The 17,881-nt window shown below is 34.5% G+C and overlaps 1 protein-coding gene across 1 annotated transcript in view; it reads left to right on the top strand.

Moving 5' to 3' along the window:
- Positions 1 to 17,638, top strand: part of LOC149148129 (linamarin synthase 1-like) — a 49,672-nt gene extending 32,034 nt beyond the window's left edge. The window contains exons 2-3 of the mRNA XM_089442076.1: positions 16,677 to 16,921; positions 17,075 to 17,638. Of these exons, the coding sequence (XP_089298202.1) occupies positions 16,677 to 16,921; positions 17,075 to 17,638 (809 nt within the window). The remainder of the gene's footprint in view (positions 1 to 16,676; positions 16,922 to 17,074) is intronic.
- The last annotated feature ends 243 nt before the right edge of the window (positions 17,639 to 17,881 follow it).

Genomic DNA, 17,881 nt, shown 5'->3' with positions numbered 1-17,881 from the left:
CACTTTAGTTACAGAGACTCCAAGGGAAGGCTAACTTTCTGAGGAGGTTCATTCGTAATTATACTGAAATGGCTAAAGGATTTACTTGTTTATTGAAAAAGGGGATAGCCTTCCATTGGGACCAGGTTGCGCAAGCTTCCTTTGATGCTCTTCAAGATACCTTGATTAAAGCCTCATTAATGTATCCCCCGAATTATCAAAACAACTACTTCCCGTATCTCGCCACTGCAGATACAACCATTGAAATTATTTTAGTTCAAGAAGAAGAACGGATTGAACATTTGATATATTATTTGAGCCGAAATCTCAATGATACATAAGTTAAGTACTCTTATGTCGAAAAATTAGCTTTAGATGTTGTTCAAGCTGTATAGAGATTTCGCCAGTATATCCTGCTCCGAAAGACCATTGTCATTTCAAATTTCAACCCTATGACATATATTTTGTCACGTCAATTGTTGGGGGGAAAATACTCAAAATGGATCGTCATTTTGTAGGAGTTTTATTTGGAATTCATCAAATCCAAATCAAAGAAATCTCTAGTCTTCACCGAGATTCTTTGCAAACTTCCCTCAAATATCATTGATTCAACATCAGAACCATCAATTCTGGATGAGTCTCTGTTCTTGATTTCGTCATTTGACATGTGGTATGGAGATATACTGATTCATCTCCAGACCCAAACTTTGCAGACATATAACTCTCGCTCGCAACAATGACATATCCGATACCAAGCCAAAGGTTATCTGATCATTGGCGACACTCTTTACCATCGTGGTATCGATATGATTCTATGAAGGTGCCTCACTCATGAGGAAGCTGAGAAAGTTTTGAATGATTTCCATTTAGGTGCTTGTGGTGGAAACTTATCTGGTTATGCTACTGCGCAGAGAATTCTCCGTGCTAGTTACTTCTGGCCTAGTATATTCAGAGATTGCATAATTACTGTCAGATGCTGTCACACATGCTAGATCTATGACCATAAAGCCAGATTACCACCTGCACCATTGCAGCTTGTTGTCGATGTTGGACCATTCACCAAATGGGGCATTGACTTCATGACATGTAACCCCACCTCAAATGGGGGACATGGTTATATTATAGTCATCGTTGACTATTTTACCAAATGGGCCAAGGCGATGCCAACATCTAATAACAGTGGTGAAATGGCTCCTCTTTTCTTTTCCAACCATGTGGTTTCCCAGTTTGGTGTACCATAGGCTATAATTACAGATCATGGATCGCATTTTCGCAATCACATGATGGTTGAGTTGACTGCTAAGTTAGGACTTTCAAAAGATAGTTATACTTCTTATTATCCGCAAGAAAATGGACAAGTTGAGGCCATCAACAAAGTCCTAAAGTGAATGCTTCAGAGAATGATAGGGGTTCATAAACGAAAATGGCACTTAATCCTGTACTTTTCCTTATGTGCATATCGAACCTTGGTGAGAAATGCAACTAGATTCACACCCTTTCAATTGGTGTATGGTATCGAAGCAATCTTGCTGATACGATGCGAAATTTCATCTCACAAACTCGCGATTGACTTGTTACTTGACACTTCTGAAGAAAAAGCATGTTTCTTGGAGCTTATCCATCTAGATGAAACCCATCGTGAAGCCGCATTGGCTAACGAAGCACATAAGAAATGAATCAAGGCGTAATATGATAGAAATGTCAAGCCTCAGGTTTTCTTAGAAGGAGACCTGGTCTTGCTTTACGATCAGGAAGCTGATAAACTAGGAGCAAGAAAATTTGAACTACTTGTTTGGTCAATTTAGTGTCCTAAATTTCTCTACATAAATTATCAATCCGGGTATCATAAACTGATGAAGTGTAGTGCACTGTTTGTGCTAGCTAACCCTTCTTACTTCATTGTTTTTATGTTTTATATTATTTTGGGGGTTTTTGGTCTTTTAATTCCTAATGATTTACAATGTAAATTATCAAAACTAAATCTAACTTTCTTAAAGACTTCTCAAAATCTAAAAATGAAAACAGAGCTAATAAAGAAATGAAAACAGAGCTAAGAAAGAAATGGAAACAAATCTAAGAAAGAAATGAAAACAAAGTTTCTATTCTTATTTTACCATTATTTCCAAATCATGAATTAAAACTGAAAGTGAAATTTGCAATTGATGTCTAACTAATTACAGAAATAAAACTAAATGAAATACTTGGTTACACTTCCTCTGAATTTTGGGAGAAAGTCTCCTTGGGATGACATTTATGTAATTCTATAATTCATTAATCTAAGAGAAAGCAAATACGAAGATGCATAAATAACTCATTGCATAGATGAAATGTTCAACCACTTAGTTAAGGATGAATTATCAACTTGAATGGTTTTCCATAAACATTCATTAACACCATGAGTTAGTATTTTAAACTAAAAATGAAATGGAAAAGATAGTAAATGACACTGATCAGTTTAATTGATAATTTAAACTAGAAAAACAGTGAATGAAGTAAACTATCCAACAATATATCCTTATCATTCTTCAATCCTACTCTCATCCTGAAACAAGGTTAGTTTTTAATTGAAGAAACAAAATTACACTATTGAGTTCTATGTTCTAAACTACTCATAAGAACTAAAAAGAAATCAAGCTAATGGAAACTACTCTAAATTTTAAACAATGTTAGTAAGAAAATGATATAAATTTCATTATAAACACTGTTAGTAAGAAAATGATTATAAACACTATTTTATAAAGAAAATGATGAATTTACAGTTAACAAGAAGAAGAAAAATAAATAAAATCAAACCTTCTTCAGTGCAGGGGTCCTCTGCAACTGATTAGGCTATGCTTGCTCAATCATCTCCAAGGAAACTCCTTCAGATGATCATAAAAACATGCGGGCTTCTCATATTAAAATAGGGACACAAAATGCCCAAAAATTATAGAGTCTAGAACTTCGATTTCACATTAAAATTATTACTAACTTCTTTGGTCCTTTACATAGATATTTATAAGAAAAATCATATAACTGCTTGTGGAGAAAAGCATGCTACAGCCAAACACGTAGAAGACAGATATGCAAAATTTCTTCCTTGGCTGCTGGAGAAATAAATCCAAGACATGGTGGCTGTTGGATTCATTTGTATAGGTGGATGTTGGAGTCCGTAGGTACAGGTAGTTGCTCCGGATAACGCTTCCCATCACTGTGAAACACATTAATTAACCATGAAATAGAGTCCTGTTACCCTCGGTCTCTTTGTGTTTGACTTATCCATTGACCGTAGTCTTATGCCATCTTCTTTGTCAACCTGGGCTGAATGAATAGGACAGGGTCCATGTCATGATGATTTCAAAGCTACCCATGTGGCTAGTTTCTCCTTCTGACACCTGGAACCTGTTAAAGCATGGAGGTAGCTGTGGAACAGCTGGTTAGCTACAGAATAGGCTACGTTCTGTAGCTAATATACAAAAATTTATTCAAACAGCAAAACATAAAAATCATAATATGTAAATCACTAAATGTCCTCCTCAAGACAGTATATACCAGTTATTAGTGATGAGAATGCATATTTCTTATGGAAAAACAAAGAAAAGGAATTAGAAGAGTTGCTAGGGAAAGAGTAATTTTGAGGCTCAACATACCCCCACTGCAAAATCATCGCATGTCCCCATGCAATTTTCAAAAATGTGAACTTCTTTCTCCTATTGCATCTGTTCTAACACTTCTGCCAGCACATCCAACTTAGTTTTCTTACCTCTCCTTGCACTGACTGCCATCCTGGGCTTCTTCATAAGAAGTCTATATTTGAGGTTGATAATTGTTCTCCTCAAATTCCTAGTTTTCCTCTTCAGCTTCCTATTTTTCTTGTACCATAATCCTAGGTGAAACATTTTGTTGTCATGAATGGCTTTATCCAGATTGTTTTGTTCCCTCAAGGTTTCATTTTCCTTTTGAATATGCCTCTTCGAAATCTCTAATTCAAAATTTTCTTGTTTGAGAGAGATAGTTAGAGGTTCTCGTGGATTGACAGGCTACTCTAGATTGGTTGAGGGTCCTGGATCCATTGAGGTATCCTTCCTCTCTAATGACTCTATGTAGTCATAGACTTGTTGCTGTACTAGGTCTATGTCAGGAGAAGCTCTGCTTGGGCTGCCTTCAAAATTCGGTGGAGGAGAGTTTTGTGGACTGTTTTCAGGTGGAATACTGTCAGGAGATTGAACTAGAGTTTCTTCCTCTAAGTTTATGAACTGGGCTCCTTTTGATGTTACCTTCCTCACCTTACCTCGGAGTCTAGAGCTACTTCTCAGGTTTTGGAAGCTTATGGTTTCTTCTCTTCTATCCTTCTTCCTCTTCCCTATCTCCATCTTTTTCTTGATTTGCTCCCTAATCTTAGTCAGTATTTCGGAGAGTAATTTTTCATCTTCTTGTGGTGATGAAGCTTCAGAAATGTATTCATTGATTTCTTAAGCTCTCTCCTTCATTTCTCCTTTCTGTTTAGTCTGCTTTCTAACCTCTGGTTTAGAAGTTGTCTCTGCATCATTCTTTTGTGAGGAGGTTCCAAATTTGTTTTGAATGTTAATGCTGATCTTTCTCCTCCTAATTTTCTTAATATGACTCTCCTCAGGTGATTCTAGAGCATCCTGGAGGTATTCCCTATACTTTTCAATGGAATTCAACTAGTATTTTCACTAATCCATGATGATACATAGTTGTTTCTATGGATTCAATTTTCTTTTGGACATTTGTAGCCATCCTTCTTAGACTATTTATAAGGAATAAGGGATGGTCGATGGTTTCATTCTCTAATAAATTCATTAATAAGCGTATATGGTAAACATACATAAACACAAATCTTGCTTCACATGTAATGATTTTTTGCAATATCAAAAGCATATTACCCCATTTGTTCTTGAGTGTTGAAATAGGAATTCCATTCCTAAATAATGTAACATCCATACCTGGGTTTCTAAGGATCACTTTCCAAGATTCACCATGAAATTCCTTGTTTTTAAACCATCTTTCTCCTTGTCTCAGTAGCTCTGTTGCTTCTGCTATGAAGGATTCTGTGACTGCAAATTTAATATCTCCTATCTCCACTTTTGTGCCATCAAATGACCTTGCAAAAGACTTGGTAATTTCCTTGTGGTAGCCACCAAATTTCTCAATAAAATTTAACCATCCGGCCTTCTATAGCATCCCTTTAAGCTGTGGATACCCCTCCATATACTTTATCCCTACGGGCTCTATCCTGACAATAAGCCCCATATCCTCTATTTTCAGTTAACCTTCAAATTTACTCTTACTGTCTATAAAATGAGTGATATTTAAGAAATGGAATGATTGTGTGTATGGAAATGGAATGACTACATATATATGAAAATGGAAAGACTGCGTGTATATGAAAATGGAATGACTGTTGTTTATGTGATAGAATGACTGCATGTTATAGGAGAGATAAACTTAAGGGTTTGCGTGTAATAAATTGACAGTAAGGGTTTAGAGAGTCATAGATAGGTAGGTCACATCATCATCTTGACCGTTAACAGGTGGAGTTGTGGAGGACCGTTTGAGTACAGGTTATGGAGTTTGAAGCGGAGATTTGTTATGAAAGGATCATTGAGACTGTTTGTCATTAAAGATGGAAGGTATGGCGTAGATATAGTGGCGGTAAAATCAAATGATGGTCAATTAAGGAGACATGTGATTATACATACTATACAAACATATGTTTTCAAATTTCTTTTTGAAATAAATCTTTGCATTTACGTTTGGAACCTTTACCTTTCACTTGCTAATTTTTTTTTTTGATGTTGATCCACAAGTACCTTGAGCACGGTTTGTCTTCAAAAATTGATTTTTTTTTTAGTTCTCTACATACATGATTTTGTTGTGAGCTGTACACTTGTTCTTGAACTAATAAACAAATTGTAGTTGCAGAATCATATTAGTTGCAGAATAGAATCGGCTGCAGAACGTGAAAAAGAAAGTGAAATATGGCTTATGGATCATGAATGAAATGGAAGTGGCTATGTAAGTGAAATGAAATGAGATGTAAGACAAGATGATAATGAAATGAAAAATGGAACGAAAGCTATAAAAGGAAAAATTGAAAAATTTATTGATGAAATATGACAATGAGATGAAGTGAAACTGCAAAAATAAAATGGAGTGGGGTGAGATGAGATGATGTATTTGTAGAATCTAAACTGCAGAGTGACTATATCTTTTTTTCACTACTTATTACAGAAAGAAAATGGAAAATATAGGTTGTCAGAAACCTCTAGTTTTTACCTTGTATTTTCTGTATAAGTATGGAAATCAATGATTTGTTTTCAACCTTATACAATTTTTGTTTTCTTTTTTTTTAGGAAAAAATAAAGACTAAGTTAGTGGAGAAGAATAATTCTTCTTCGCTAGCTTCATTTCAGAATTGTCTTGGAAAATCTTAATGAACTCGTCTTTTGAAATTGGTTTCTGATATATATTTAATTTATGACCATTCACAAGAAGATGTTTTTTACTTTCATCCATTGTTCTTATCCTCACCGCTCCATTACTAAAGACTTTTTCAATCTCATATGGCAACTTCCCTTGAAAATATTTAAACTTTGAATCAAGAAATAGCCCCCAATCTCCCACTTGAAACCTCTTGTCCTTGATATATTTGTCATGCCATTTAGCCCTTTGTTGTTGGACTATACTAGTCCTTTGAACTGCCTATGCCTGATTTCATCAAGTTCATTTAATTGCTCCAGCCTATGATTTTGTGCCTCTGATAAATCTAGTCCCAATTGGACTGCCATCTTGAAAGTTCTGATTTGGAACTCTATAGCAAACAGGACTTGTTTCCCATAAACAAGTTCATAGGGTGTATGTCTCGTTATGTTCCTCCATGTAGTTCTATAGGCCCATAAGGCTTCATGAAACCTTTCCGCCCAATCTCTTCTACGTAGATGCACAGTCTTGGTGAGGATTCTTGCAATCACTTTATTTGTGGATTCCACTTTACCATTTGCTTGTGGATGATAAGGAGTATATTTCATATGTTTGATCTTATATTCTTCAACAAGCCCTTCCACCATGTTAGATGTAAATTGAGATCCCTGATCTATCACAATTTCTCTTGGAACACCAAAACGAGTAAATATGTCCTCAAAAAGAAAATTCACTACAGATTTTTCATTAACAAAAGGTAATGCTTTAGCTTCTATCCATTTAGTGACATAATCAGTGCATACCAATATATACCTCTTCTGCTTAGATGGAGGATTGATTGGCCCAATAAAATCTAAGGCCCAATTTTCAAAAGGTTCGATGAGTACCTAAATTTTTAATGGCATTTCATTTGAGGGACTAGGTTTCCCTACCCTTTGGCAGTTATCACATCTCTTGACATATTCTTTAGCATCTTTGAAGATGGATGGCCAATAATATCCTACAGAAAGGATTTTATAGGCTGTCCTCTTGTTATCAAAGTGTCAACCACATGTCTCATCATGACATGTCTTAATAATCCTAGTTATTTCATCTTCCCTAACACACCTTCTGATCATAAGACCTGGGCCTATTTTATACAGTTCATTAGTGATCCATGAATATCTTTCACTTACCTGAATAATTTTTCTTTTCTCTCTAGGAAAAAAATATGAAGTCCACTTTCCTGTGACTAAATAGTTAGCAATATCTGCAAACCAAGGATTTTGAGTAGTTACTGCAAAAAGATATTCATCAAGAAACTAATCTTCAACCGAAGAATCTTCTTTGATATTCTAAATCCTGGACAAGAAATCAGCAACTGTGTTTTTTTTTCCAGGTCTATCTAGCACAATAATGTTGAATTCTTTCAAAAGTAAAAGCCCTCTTGTAACTCTGCCATTAGTAATAGGTTTATTCATTAAATATCTAATTTCAGATTGATCTATATGAACAAAGGTTTTATAGCCTGTTATATAGTGTCTGAACTTGTTAATTGCATGAGGAACAACTAAAAGTTCCTTTTCAGTCACATTATAATTTAACTCAGTGGGAGTCAAATTCTTACTTGTATAGTAAATGGCATAAGGAATCAAATCTTTTTGTCACAATACAGCTCCCAGAGTTCTATCTGAAACATCTATTGAAATATGGAAAGGGAGTTTCCAATTTGGACCTCTTAAAATGGGTGCTTCAAAAGTTTTTGATTTTAAGGTTTCAAATGCCAACTGGCAATCAGAACTCCAATTGAATTCACAATATTTGGTAAGCAATTTGAAGAGTGGGGATGCTATTTTAGTGAAATTTTCTATAAACCTTTTGTAGTATCCTATAAATCCTAGAAAACTTCTAGCATCCTTTTGGAAATTCGGAATTGATAATTTAGAGATGACTTCAACTTTAGATTTGTCAACATTAATCCCATCTCCTGAAATGTGATGTCCTAAAACAATACCTTCTGTAAACATCATAAAACATTTTTTCATGGCTTAGTGAAAGTTTTGCTTCTTTACATATTTTAAGAACTTTTTCCAAATTCCCCAAAGCTTCTTCAAATGCTTTGCCATAGATTGTAAACTCATCCATATATACCTCTAGAAAATCATGTATTAGATAAAAAAAAATCCCTAGTACTGCTCTTTGGAATGTTGCAGGTGCATTACCTAACCCAAAAGGAAGTATTCGATAGGCATATGTTCCCCGTGGAAAAGTAAATGTTGTTTTATCATAATATTTAGGTGCTACCTAAATTTGATTATAACCACTAAAACCATCCAAGAATGAGAAATACTTCTTACCTACTAATGATTCTAACACTTGATCTATAAAAGGCAAAGGAAAATGATCTTTGAGGGTTGCTTTATTCAGTTCTCGATAATCAATGCACACCCTCCATTTACCATTCTTTTTAGGCAAAGTTACCAAAGGAGAAACCCATCAGCTATCTGAAATTCAGTAAATGAAGTTTACATTCAGCAATTTTTGGAGCTCTTCTTTCACAATCTCTCTAAACATAGAATCATATCAAATTTCTCGTCATCCTAACGGCACTCAAATCTGAGTCTAGATGACGAAGTTAGAGCAAGTCAAAGTTTGAGTTTGATTTGTCCATGTGGCAGGAGAAGGTGACATGGAAAAATTATTAGCGAATGAGGGAGTGGCACGTGGTAGGTTTCCACTGGGTCCTACATATCGTATATCGCCACAAGAGGACTAAGCAGCTTAAGGATCAACCCCGACCGGGTGTTGACTACGATTGCGATATCACATATCGCAGGTTGGAGTTGGAACAAGTATACGAATCGGCCGCAGCGGAGTCCATTTGCAATGCGGTATATATCGCAATCGCAATTCACAGGAGGCGAACGGTAGCATGGAGTGACACCCTAGCCCACACCGATTGTGGTTTTCAGGGAGGATCCGGACCCGATATCTTATATTTTTTGGTTTATAAATCTTGGCGGGTCTGCTATATTGTAGAGGGATGAACTTGGTTTGATATGCTGATGGGTTGCACGTCGATTACGATTTGCAGGGAGGATCGTGATGCGATATATTTTATATTATTTGTATATGCTGACATGTCCACATATCACAGAAGTGTTTATTGTATTGGCTTTGGATTGTCCACCGATAGTTAAAAGCATCAATAGACATGCTCTCAGGCCTTGACCGCAGTTAATGGGTTTGTTATGTTTAAATAAGATTTCAATATTGTTACAAGGTTGTTTCCATATAAGCTTCTAGCTCAATCCCGCCTGCCTAAACTTGGTTATTATGTCAAAACTTCTCTGTTTTTTAGGGATGCCTCCATGCTTGAATATATGACTGTTGTATCGAAAGAAGGTAGGGGGAGTTAGCAGATAGTTTACAAGCACATGCACGTAGCAGACCCTGACCCTGGCAATAGGTCAGACCTAGCGTTGAGTAGCAGAGAGATTTTGATAGGTTACAGAAGGTCCGATTATCCAAATTGGGAGTTTGGATAGGAGTTTTTGCACTAATTTTGGCCAGGCATTTAGTGGTACTATCTATTTTATGAAGCTGAGCCTTCCATTCTTTGCCCATCTTTTAGCTTGAAGGTGTATGGGTTGTAATTGCTTGTTGCTTGTACTTTTATATCTCTTATGTCACTAATTGAATGAAGGCCTCCCCACTATTGAGTAGGGCCCGGAGACGTAGTCCAAATTAGATGAACTCCTTAATCAAATCATCATGTCATGGTTTTTGAGTTCTTCTGATTATTTCTACATTGTTTATGTGCTTTTAAGTTCCATGGTTAATTAAATTTGTTATATGTAATTCTGATGTATCTGTAAGTAAAATATCTTGGATCATTGGTGCAGCAGTGAAGCCACATTGGTGCCCGTCTTCACTAGTAGACCTCCTACTAGTTCCTCCAACATTTGGAACTAGTTTAACTGACTATAACTTAGTTAAATTGAATTAATTAATTACAACTCGAAAGCCTCTAAAATTTATGGATCACTCTACATGACTCTAGATATACTTCCAACTCAAATTTCCTAAGCCAACTAAGTCAAATTATCTTGGTTAACTATTACAAGTTGCTATGAGATATAATTTTGATTTAATTCTTATTTAGTTCAAGGAAAAATTAAATTATGATTTCTTGTTGCTATTTTTAACAATAAGAACTCCTTATATTATTTTTATATGAAGTTGAAAGAGACATGGAACCTTCCATAACATACATAAAATATAATTTTTTATTATTGTCTTATTGTCTAGTCATCATGCTAAGCATTACCCTATCCAAATAATATCTTTCAAGTATCATCCAAGCATATGTCCAGTTGGACACCAATTGTAATAAATAGGTATTCCAAGTAAATTAGGATAAAAATTATATAATAAATATTAATAACGCCAGGGTAAGATGCATGCATTTGGAAAATAAGCTATGTTTGAAGAAGTAAAGGTAAATAAATGGAAAATTGACTAAACAATAAAGCATTGAGAATGAAGCTTCTGGAGAGAAGGGTCATGAAGAGAGACGTTTATGTAGATGGAAAAAATTTGCAAAACAGAGTGTACAAAGGTGAGGGAGAAAAGAGCAGTGTAGAGGAAATGGTGTGCCAAGGAGTATGCACTTCCCACAAAGGAATGCTCAAGCTCAAAATAATTATGTTATAACAATGTGTGAATAGTGCAAAGGAGTTATGAAGATATTAGATGTTGGGGGAGGAACTAGAAATAGTTTATAAATATTTCTAAATATGGAATACCTATATATATATATATATATATATATATATATATATATATATATATATAAGAAATACAAAGAATATAAATGTAGAAATATAAAAACAAATTGGAAATGGAAAAGGAAAAGTATAGAAATGGTAAGAAAAGGGAAAAAAAAAGAAAATTGAAAGTGGAAAGGCTAAGTATGCAAACATGAAATAATGAAAAATTGCACAATTAAATACAAGGTAGATAAATATATAAACAAGAAAATAATGGAAATGGATAATGCTAACTGAAAAATATAAAACAATAAAAAGTCAAGGATAAAAATATAAGATAAAATAATAAAAAGAAAAAGATAAAAATATAATTAAATGTAGAAAGTAGAATGAAAAAGAAATATCATAAATGAATGACCTTTATTTTAGATTTCTTTAAGTGGTAGGTGTAGTTGATACATAAGGCTATCAAATAAGAAAATAAACAAGATCATTTTTTTTTGGTATCTTTTTTTTTTCTTCTCTTTGTTGATAAGAGAAACCATCCTTGTTAGCTTTGTATGAAGAAAATTTACAACATTATACATCACTAAAAACTTGTAGTTTCAAAATCATTCTATTTAATGCTAAAGATGAAAACACACCATCACCAAATTACTGAACAAATAAAATAAAGAGTTAAAACTCTTAACTATGTTTGAAAAAAGAAAACATAAAAATCACGTCTTATATAATTACGAGAAATATATAATATCCACATACTATGTTAGGGTAATATATAATATCCCCATACTATGTTAGGATAGACATAAGATATTAGAATAACATGTCTATAAAAGTGATTATTTCAGGTTACATTCATTCTAGGAGTTCATGGGGATGTTATTGTGCTTTGAATCCCACCTCAAACATTTATTGGTAGAATTAGCTCATAATAATAGCTAGAGGCTTATTACATAGTCGTTGATGCTATTGTGATAAGTCAATTTCCATTTAATAGTGGAGGTCATTTGCATTAGCATCATAGTGTTTTGGGTACTTGATTCCAAAGTTTATTATATATGTGTCTATTATTCTCTTAGAATGGTTTGTTTATCGCTAAGACTTGGTGATTGGTAATTTTCGTTAAAACTATACTAAGTGGACTCATGGAACTTTTTATTTGGGTATTTGATTCCAAATTTTATTATATATGTGTCTATTATTCTCTTAGAATAGTTTGTTTATCGTTAAGAATTGGTGATTAGTAATTTTCATTAAAACTATACTAAGTGGACTCACGGAACTTTTTTCTAAGGATTATCTATTTAGAGAGTATTTCTTTTGCATTTGAAATGTATGCTAGAAAATAAAAAGGTGTCGCAGGGGAGAAACGAAGGGTTGTGCATGTGGAGGCCTACAAAGTGCAAGGCTGACCCATATCCCTATTCAAGGCTCTCTTGAAAAATAAGTCTCAAATATTTCTAATAGTATCCACAAAAGTATATAATAAAAGGTTATTTATAAAGGTCAAGAAAGAAGTAGTAACTTCCCCAAAGGATTGGGCATGTGGAGGTTGGCCCATATCCCTATCTAAGGCCCTTAAAAATAAGTTTCAAATGTCTCCAATAGTATCCATAAAAGCATATAATAAAATGTTATTTATAAGGATGAAGAAATAAGTGGAAAATTTTACAAGAAGAAGTATGTTACAAAAGAGAAGGTATTTGACTTTAGAATGTAGTGTTGAGTCTTTTGGTCCTTGTTATAATATTTTCAAGAAAAAATATAATAATCTTTTGAAGAAAATAGAATCATATTAGCATAGAAACATTTGGGACATTTATTTTGAAATGATTAATAAATTAGATTAATATGAAAATAAAAATGAAAATTTATCCAATAATGTGATTTCTAAAATGATACAAAAAGACATTTAAATTAAAGTTATTAATAAATTAGATCAATAAAAAAAACATAAATGAAAATTTAATCAATAATATAAAAGAAATGAAAAATAAGAAGAAAAAAAATTACAATTAAAAAACAGAAATGAATGGATGATTTAAAAAAGACAAGAGCAAGTGCAAAGCCAACAAATAAAATTGAAGAGTAAATTACACACATATCAATGTTGACTCGCTTTTTAAATTATAGGGTTATTATCACTTATTTCAAATTATAATGTTATGGTATATGTGGAAACATGAGGAATCTAAACTCTAAATTTATTATATTTATGTTAAAGTTATTCATTTAAGGGGATGGTTCTCTCTGGTCCATCATCATCTATCTATACCCACTCCATCTTGCCACATGTCTATACCACTTATCAACCTTCAGCAACCAACCAACCACAATCATCATCTATCTATACACACTCCATCCTGCCACATGTCTATACCACTTATCTACCTTCAGCGACCAACCAACTACTAGTTGTAGCAAGTCATCATGATATGAAAGATAAAGCTCATCTCATATAGGTAGATAAAATCACATATCATAATAAGAATGGCGCTTTAAACCTACCGGAGTTTATCTTCATTTCTTCAATTTCCTCATGCATAAACTTTTATTAGAAGCTATGCATATTTTTTCATCATTTGTATACTTTAAGAAATTACTTCTAATGGTGTTAAACATTAGGGTAAAATAGTCCATCTTATTTTTATGTAATCATTTGTCTTTATAGAATGAATAACTCTAGCACTAATCCACTTAGAAATTATGGTTGCCCCCATGTTTTTGGAGTGGCTAATGAGTTTATTATAAATTCCTCATCTATTGGTATTGTTTTGTATCTTGTTATGGATTGTTTAGGCCCATTGCAATATCAAGTTCTAAATACTGAGTCTATTTTAGTGATTTGTCTCTTTTAAAGCATCTTGATAAGACATATTTCTTAATACATGTTATTGTTAATTTTAGACCTAAACCATGTCTTTTAAGATGCAACACATATAGATTTTTTGGTGTTTCGATATGAATTTTAGTTGTATTGTAATATGTTGTAATATTTTGGCTGGATTGTGGTTTAGGGATAGCTTAGGTGTGGTTTTTAGTAGATTCCCTGAGCTTTGTTGGAAGAAAGAGGAGAGTTTCTACTAAAAATGCATATGTATAAGATTTTAAACGTTAAGTTCTTTAACATTTTGGTATATATTATTGGATCCTTGCTACTTCTTTCATTATAGTAAGGAATTCTTATGAAGAGTGAAATGTTATTTTTTTATGGTAGTATTTAGTTTATGGTAATTGTTATGCTTTACAATAACATCTATATAATTGTTGATATGGTGACTTGTTCTAGTCTAGGAGATGGCTCAATTAAAGAAAATACTTGTTTATGGTTCAAGTTAATGCTAATGTTTTGAGTGAAAAAATTATTTTCATTGTATAGTTGCATTTTCTATTTAACTACAAAACATAAAACCACATAACATATGTGACCTCATATTTAAATAAATAGACTTAAAAAATTAAATGAGCTATTATATATATATATATATATATATATATATATATATATATATATATATATATATATATATATATATATATATGTTAAGGTTTTATTGTTTAAATTCCATTCAATGTAAATAAAAATTAAGAAAATAATTTTTTTAGATTTTATTTAAATAACAAGTAATATGAAATTTAACCTCAGAAATAATTTTTTTATTACTCGTAAAATTGACAAATATATTATATCAAAATAATAAATTATTTTATAAATCTAAACGATAAATAAATCTTTTTTCCTATCCCAGAATAAGTGAAAAAAAAAGTGATTGGTAGAACTTAACTTAAATAGTTGGTGTTTTCCTATGTAATATGGCAGAAGCTAAATAGTGTATCTAAATAAAAAAATTTTGGTTTCTTTTTCTGTTAAGCACATAGTATTATAGTATTCTCTACAAAGTCCCAATGATTGAAACGAAAGTTGACATATAAATATGTTGTCTCCCATGATTTATAGAAATTTTAATAACATTATACTAGATTGGTTTCCTCGAGGTCACATATCAATATTTATTTTCGAATTAGTTATATAAAATGTACCTTTATCACCCTCCTTTTCTGGTCACTCCTCGTCACTCCTCGAAAACGACTGACTTTCAATAAGGAAAAGTGACATTTTCTATTTTAGCCATCTTAAGGTCAACTATTGTTAAGTAATCTTGAATTCCAATAAGTAAACTTTCCTTCCCTAGTCTAAAACTTTGCAATCTACCATCTCTCCATGCACTTGTTGCTTCTTCTAAGTTCTAAGTTCTAACACATAATTCAGTTGGCTTTAATCACCCTACAACAGCGAAGAAAATTCGATTATATTGCATCGCAGTTCGAATAACACTGACATTTTTATCATGTCTCGAATTGATCACATATTGTGTGCTCCAAATTTCGAGTTTCAGACAGATTTTATAGAAATATATATAGTGATGAGCCTCTCAGGCCAATAAGAAATTGAGGATAACAGATAAAAGACTAGTTATACAGTGATATGGGGTTTAACGGTAAGTTTGGCTGGGTGAAACCCACGAGATGAGGGTTCAAATCTCATTGAGTATATATATGACTTGTTGTGTCTTCGCTAGAAGAGTAGGCGACCCCATAGCGGACGTCTTGCTGAGGCATAAGTTTCCTGCTATTGTGCGGCTTGCAGGTTGTTGCACCTAGCCTAGGTTTATAGTGGCAGCGAGTTAGATTTGATCCTGGGTCCGCATAAGTTTCCTGCTATTGTGCAGCTTGCAGGCTGTTGCACCTAGCCTATAGCCTGTTGCACCTAGCCTAGGTTTATAGTGGCAGCCAGTTAGATTTGATCCTCGATCCGCGTAAGTTTCTTGCTATTGTCCTCGGTCTGCATAAGTTTCTTGCTATTGTGCGGCTTGCAGGCTATTGCACCTAGCCTATGTTTATAGTGGCAGCCAGTTAGATTTGATCGTGGGTCTGTTGCACCTAGCCTAGGTTTATAGTGCCAGCCAGTTAGATTTGATCCTGGGTCCGCATAAGTTTCCTTGCACCTAGCCTAGGTTTATAGTGGCAGCCACTTAGATTTGATCCTGGGTCCGTTGCACCTAGCCTAGGTTTATAGTGGGAGCCAGTTAGATTTGATCCTGGGTCCGCATAAGTTTCCTGCTATTGTGTGGCTTGTAGGTTGGCTGTTGCACATACCCTAGGTTTATAGTGGCAGCCAGTTAGATTTGATCCTGGATCCGCATAAGTTTCCTGCTATTGTGCGGCTTGCAGGCTATTGCGCCTAGCCTAGGTTTATAGTGGCAGCCAGTTAGATTTGATCATGGGTCCCATACCGGACCTCTCGGCTCTTATTGAGGCATAAGTTTCCTGCTATTGTGCGGCTTGCAGGCTGTTGCACCTAGCCTACGTTTATAGTGGCAGCCAATTAGATTTGATCCTGGGTCTGTTCAGGATACTAGTTCATATTTTGTTTCCTTTTACAGTCTTCTTATATATCCTGAGTGCTTTTGTTTAATTATATTCATTAAAATGACTGTAATTTGTTTGTAACTTGTTCAGTGTCGGAAGGCAAAAATAAAGAAAACCTCATCACTTGCCTTCCGGGCAACATCCCACCATTGAAGCCAACCGACCTGATGTGCCGACTTATCGCTGAGGATCCGATGGACATTACCTTCGATGCTATTCTTTATGAATCGCAGAAGCAAAGCAATGGCGACTACGTATTAGTGAACACGTTCGAGGAGCTCGAAGGGAGGGATGCAGTAACAACACTCTCTTTGAATGGTTGTCCTGCTCTGGCCGTAGGACCTCTTTTTCTTCCAAATTTTTTAGAAGGGAGGGATTCGTGCGGCAGTCTGTGGGAGGACGAGGAGAGCTGCCTGACATGGCTTGATATGCAATGACCGGGATCAGCTATATACGTTTCCTTTGGCAGCATCGTTGTGAAATGTCAGCAACAGCTAGAGCAGCTGGCACTAGGGCTCGAAGGCAGCGGACAACCTTTCCTGTGGGTTCTTCGGTTGGATATCGCAGAAGGCCAGGTTGCGATTTTAACTGAGGGCTTTGAAGAACGAATGAAGGAGCGGGCCCGGTTTGTGAGGTGGGTGCCACAGTGGAAAGTACTTGCCCATGCCTTAGTGGGATTGCTTCTCACACACAGCGGATGGAACCCTAGCTTGGAGGCAATGGGTTTGGGAGTTCCCGTAGTGGGATTCCCATATTTTGCCGATCAATTCCTAAACTGCAGATTCGCCAAGGAAATATGGAAAATCGGCCTGGATTTTGAGGATGTGGAAGTAGATGAACAGGAGGTGGTCATGAAAGAAGAGGTGGAGGAAGTTATGAGGAGAATGATGAGAATACCGGAAGGGAAGAAGTTCAGAGACAACATTCTAATTATCAAGGAGTTTGCAATGAAGGTCGTCCTCCCCGGAGGATCATCTTTTCTGAACTTGAATACTTTCGTTAAAGACATGACGATACCTAAAGGGGTCCAATCCAAAAATGAAACCACGTGACTCTGTTTTCAGACTTTACCTTAAAAAAATATGGAGATTTCAGAATAAGTTGTTGATCAATATCAAAATTCTTGCTAAATCGTCAAATACCTCTCTCCTTTCCGAGATGAACAGGAAAAAGAGGCGGCTTTCATTCCCCCAGAGAAAGCATTGTAAATTACTCCTGTTAACAAAAGTATTTTGGCTGCTGAACATATGGATTGTTATGATAGTCGCACCACATTTCATGGTTTAAATGATTCG

This window comes from Pinus tabuliformis, chromosome 9 (genome assembly GCF_031772625.1).
Source record: "Pinus tabuliformis cultivar Carrire ecotype Pingquan chromosome 9, CPIR1, whole genome shotgun sequence".
NCBI classification, from domain to species: Eukaryota; Viridiplantae; Streptophyta; class Pinopsida; order Pinales; family Pinaceae; genus Pinus; species Pinus tabuliformis.
Note: the sequence above shows the minus strand (reverse complement) of the source record. Positions and strands in the feature narration are given on the sequence as shown.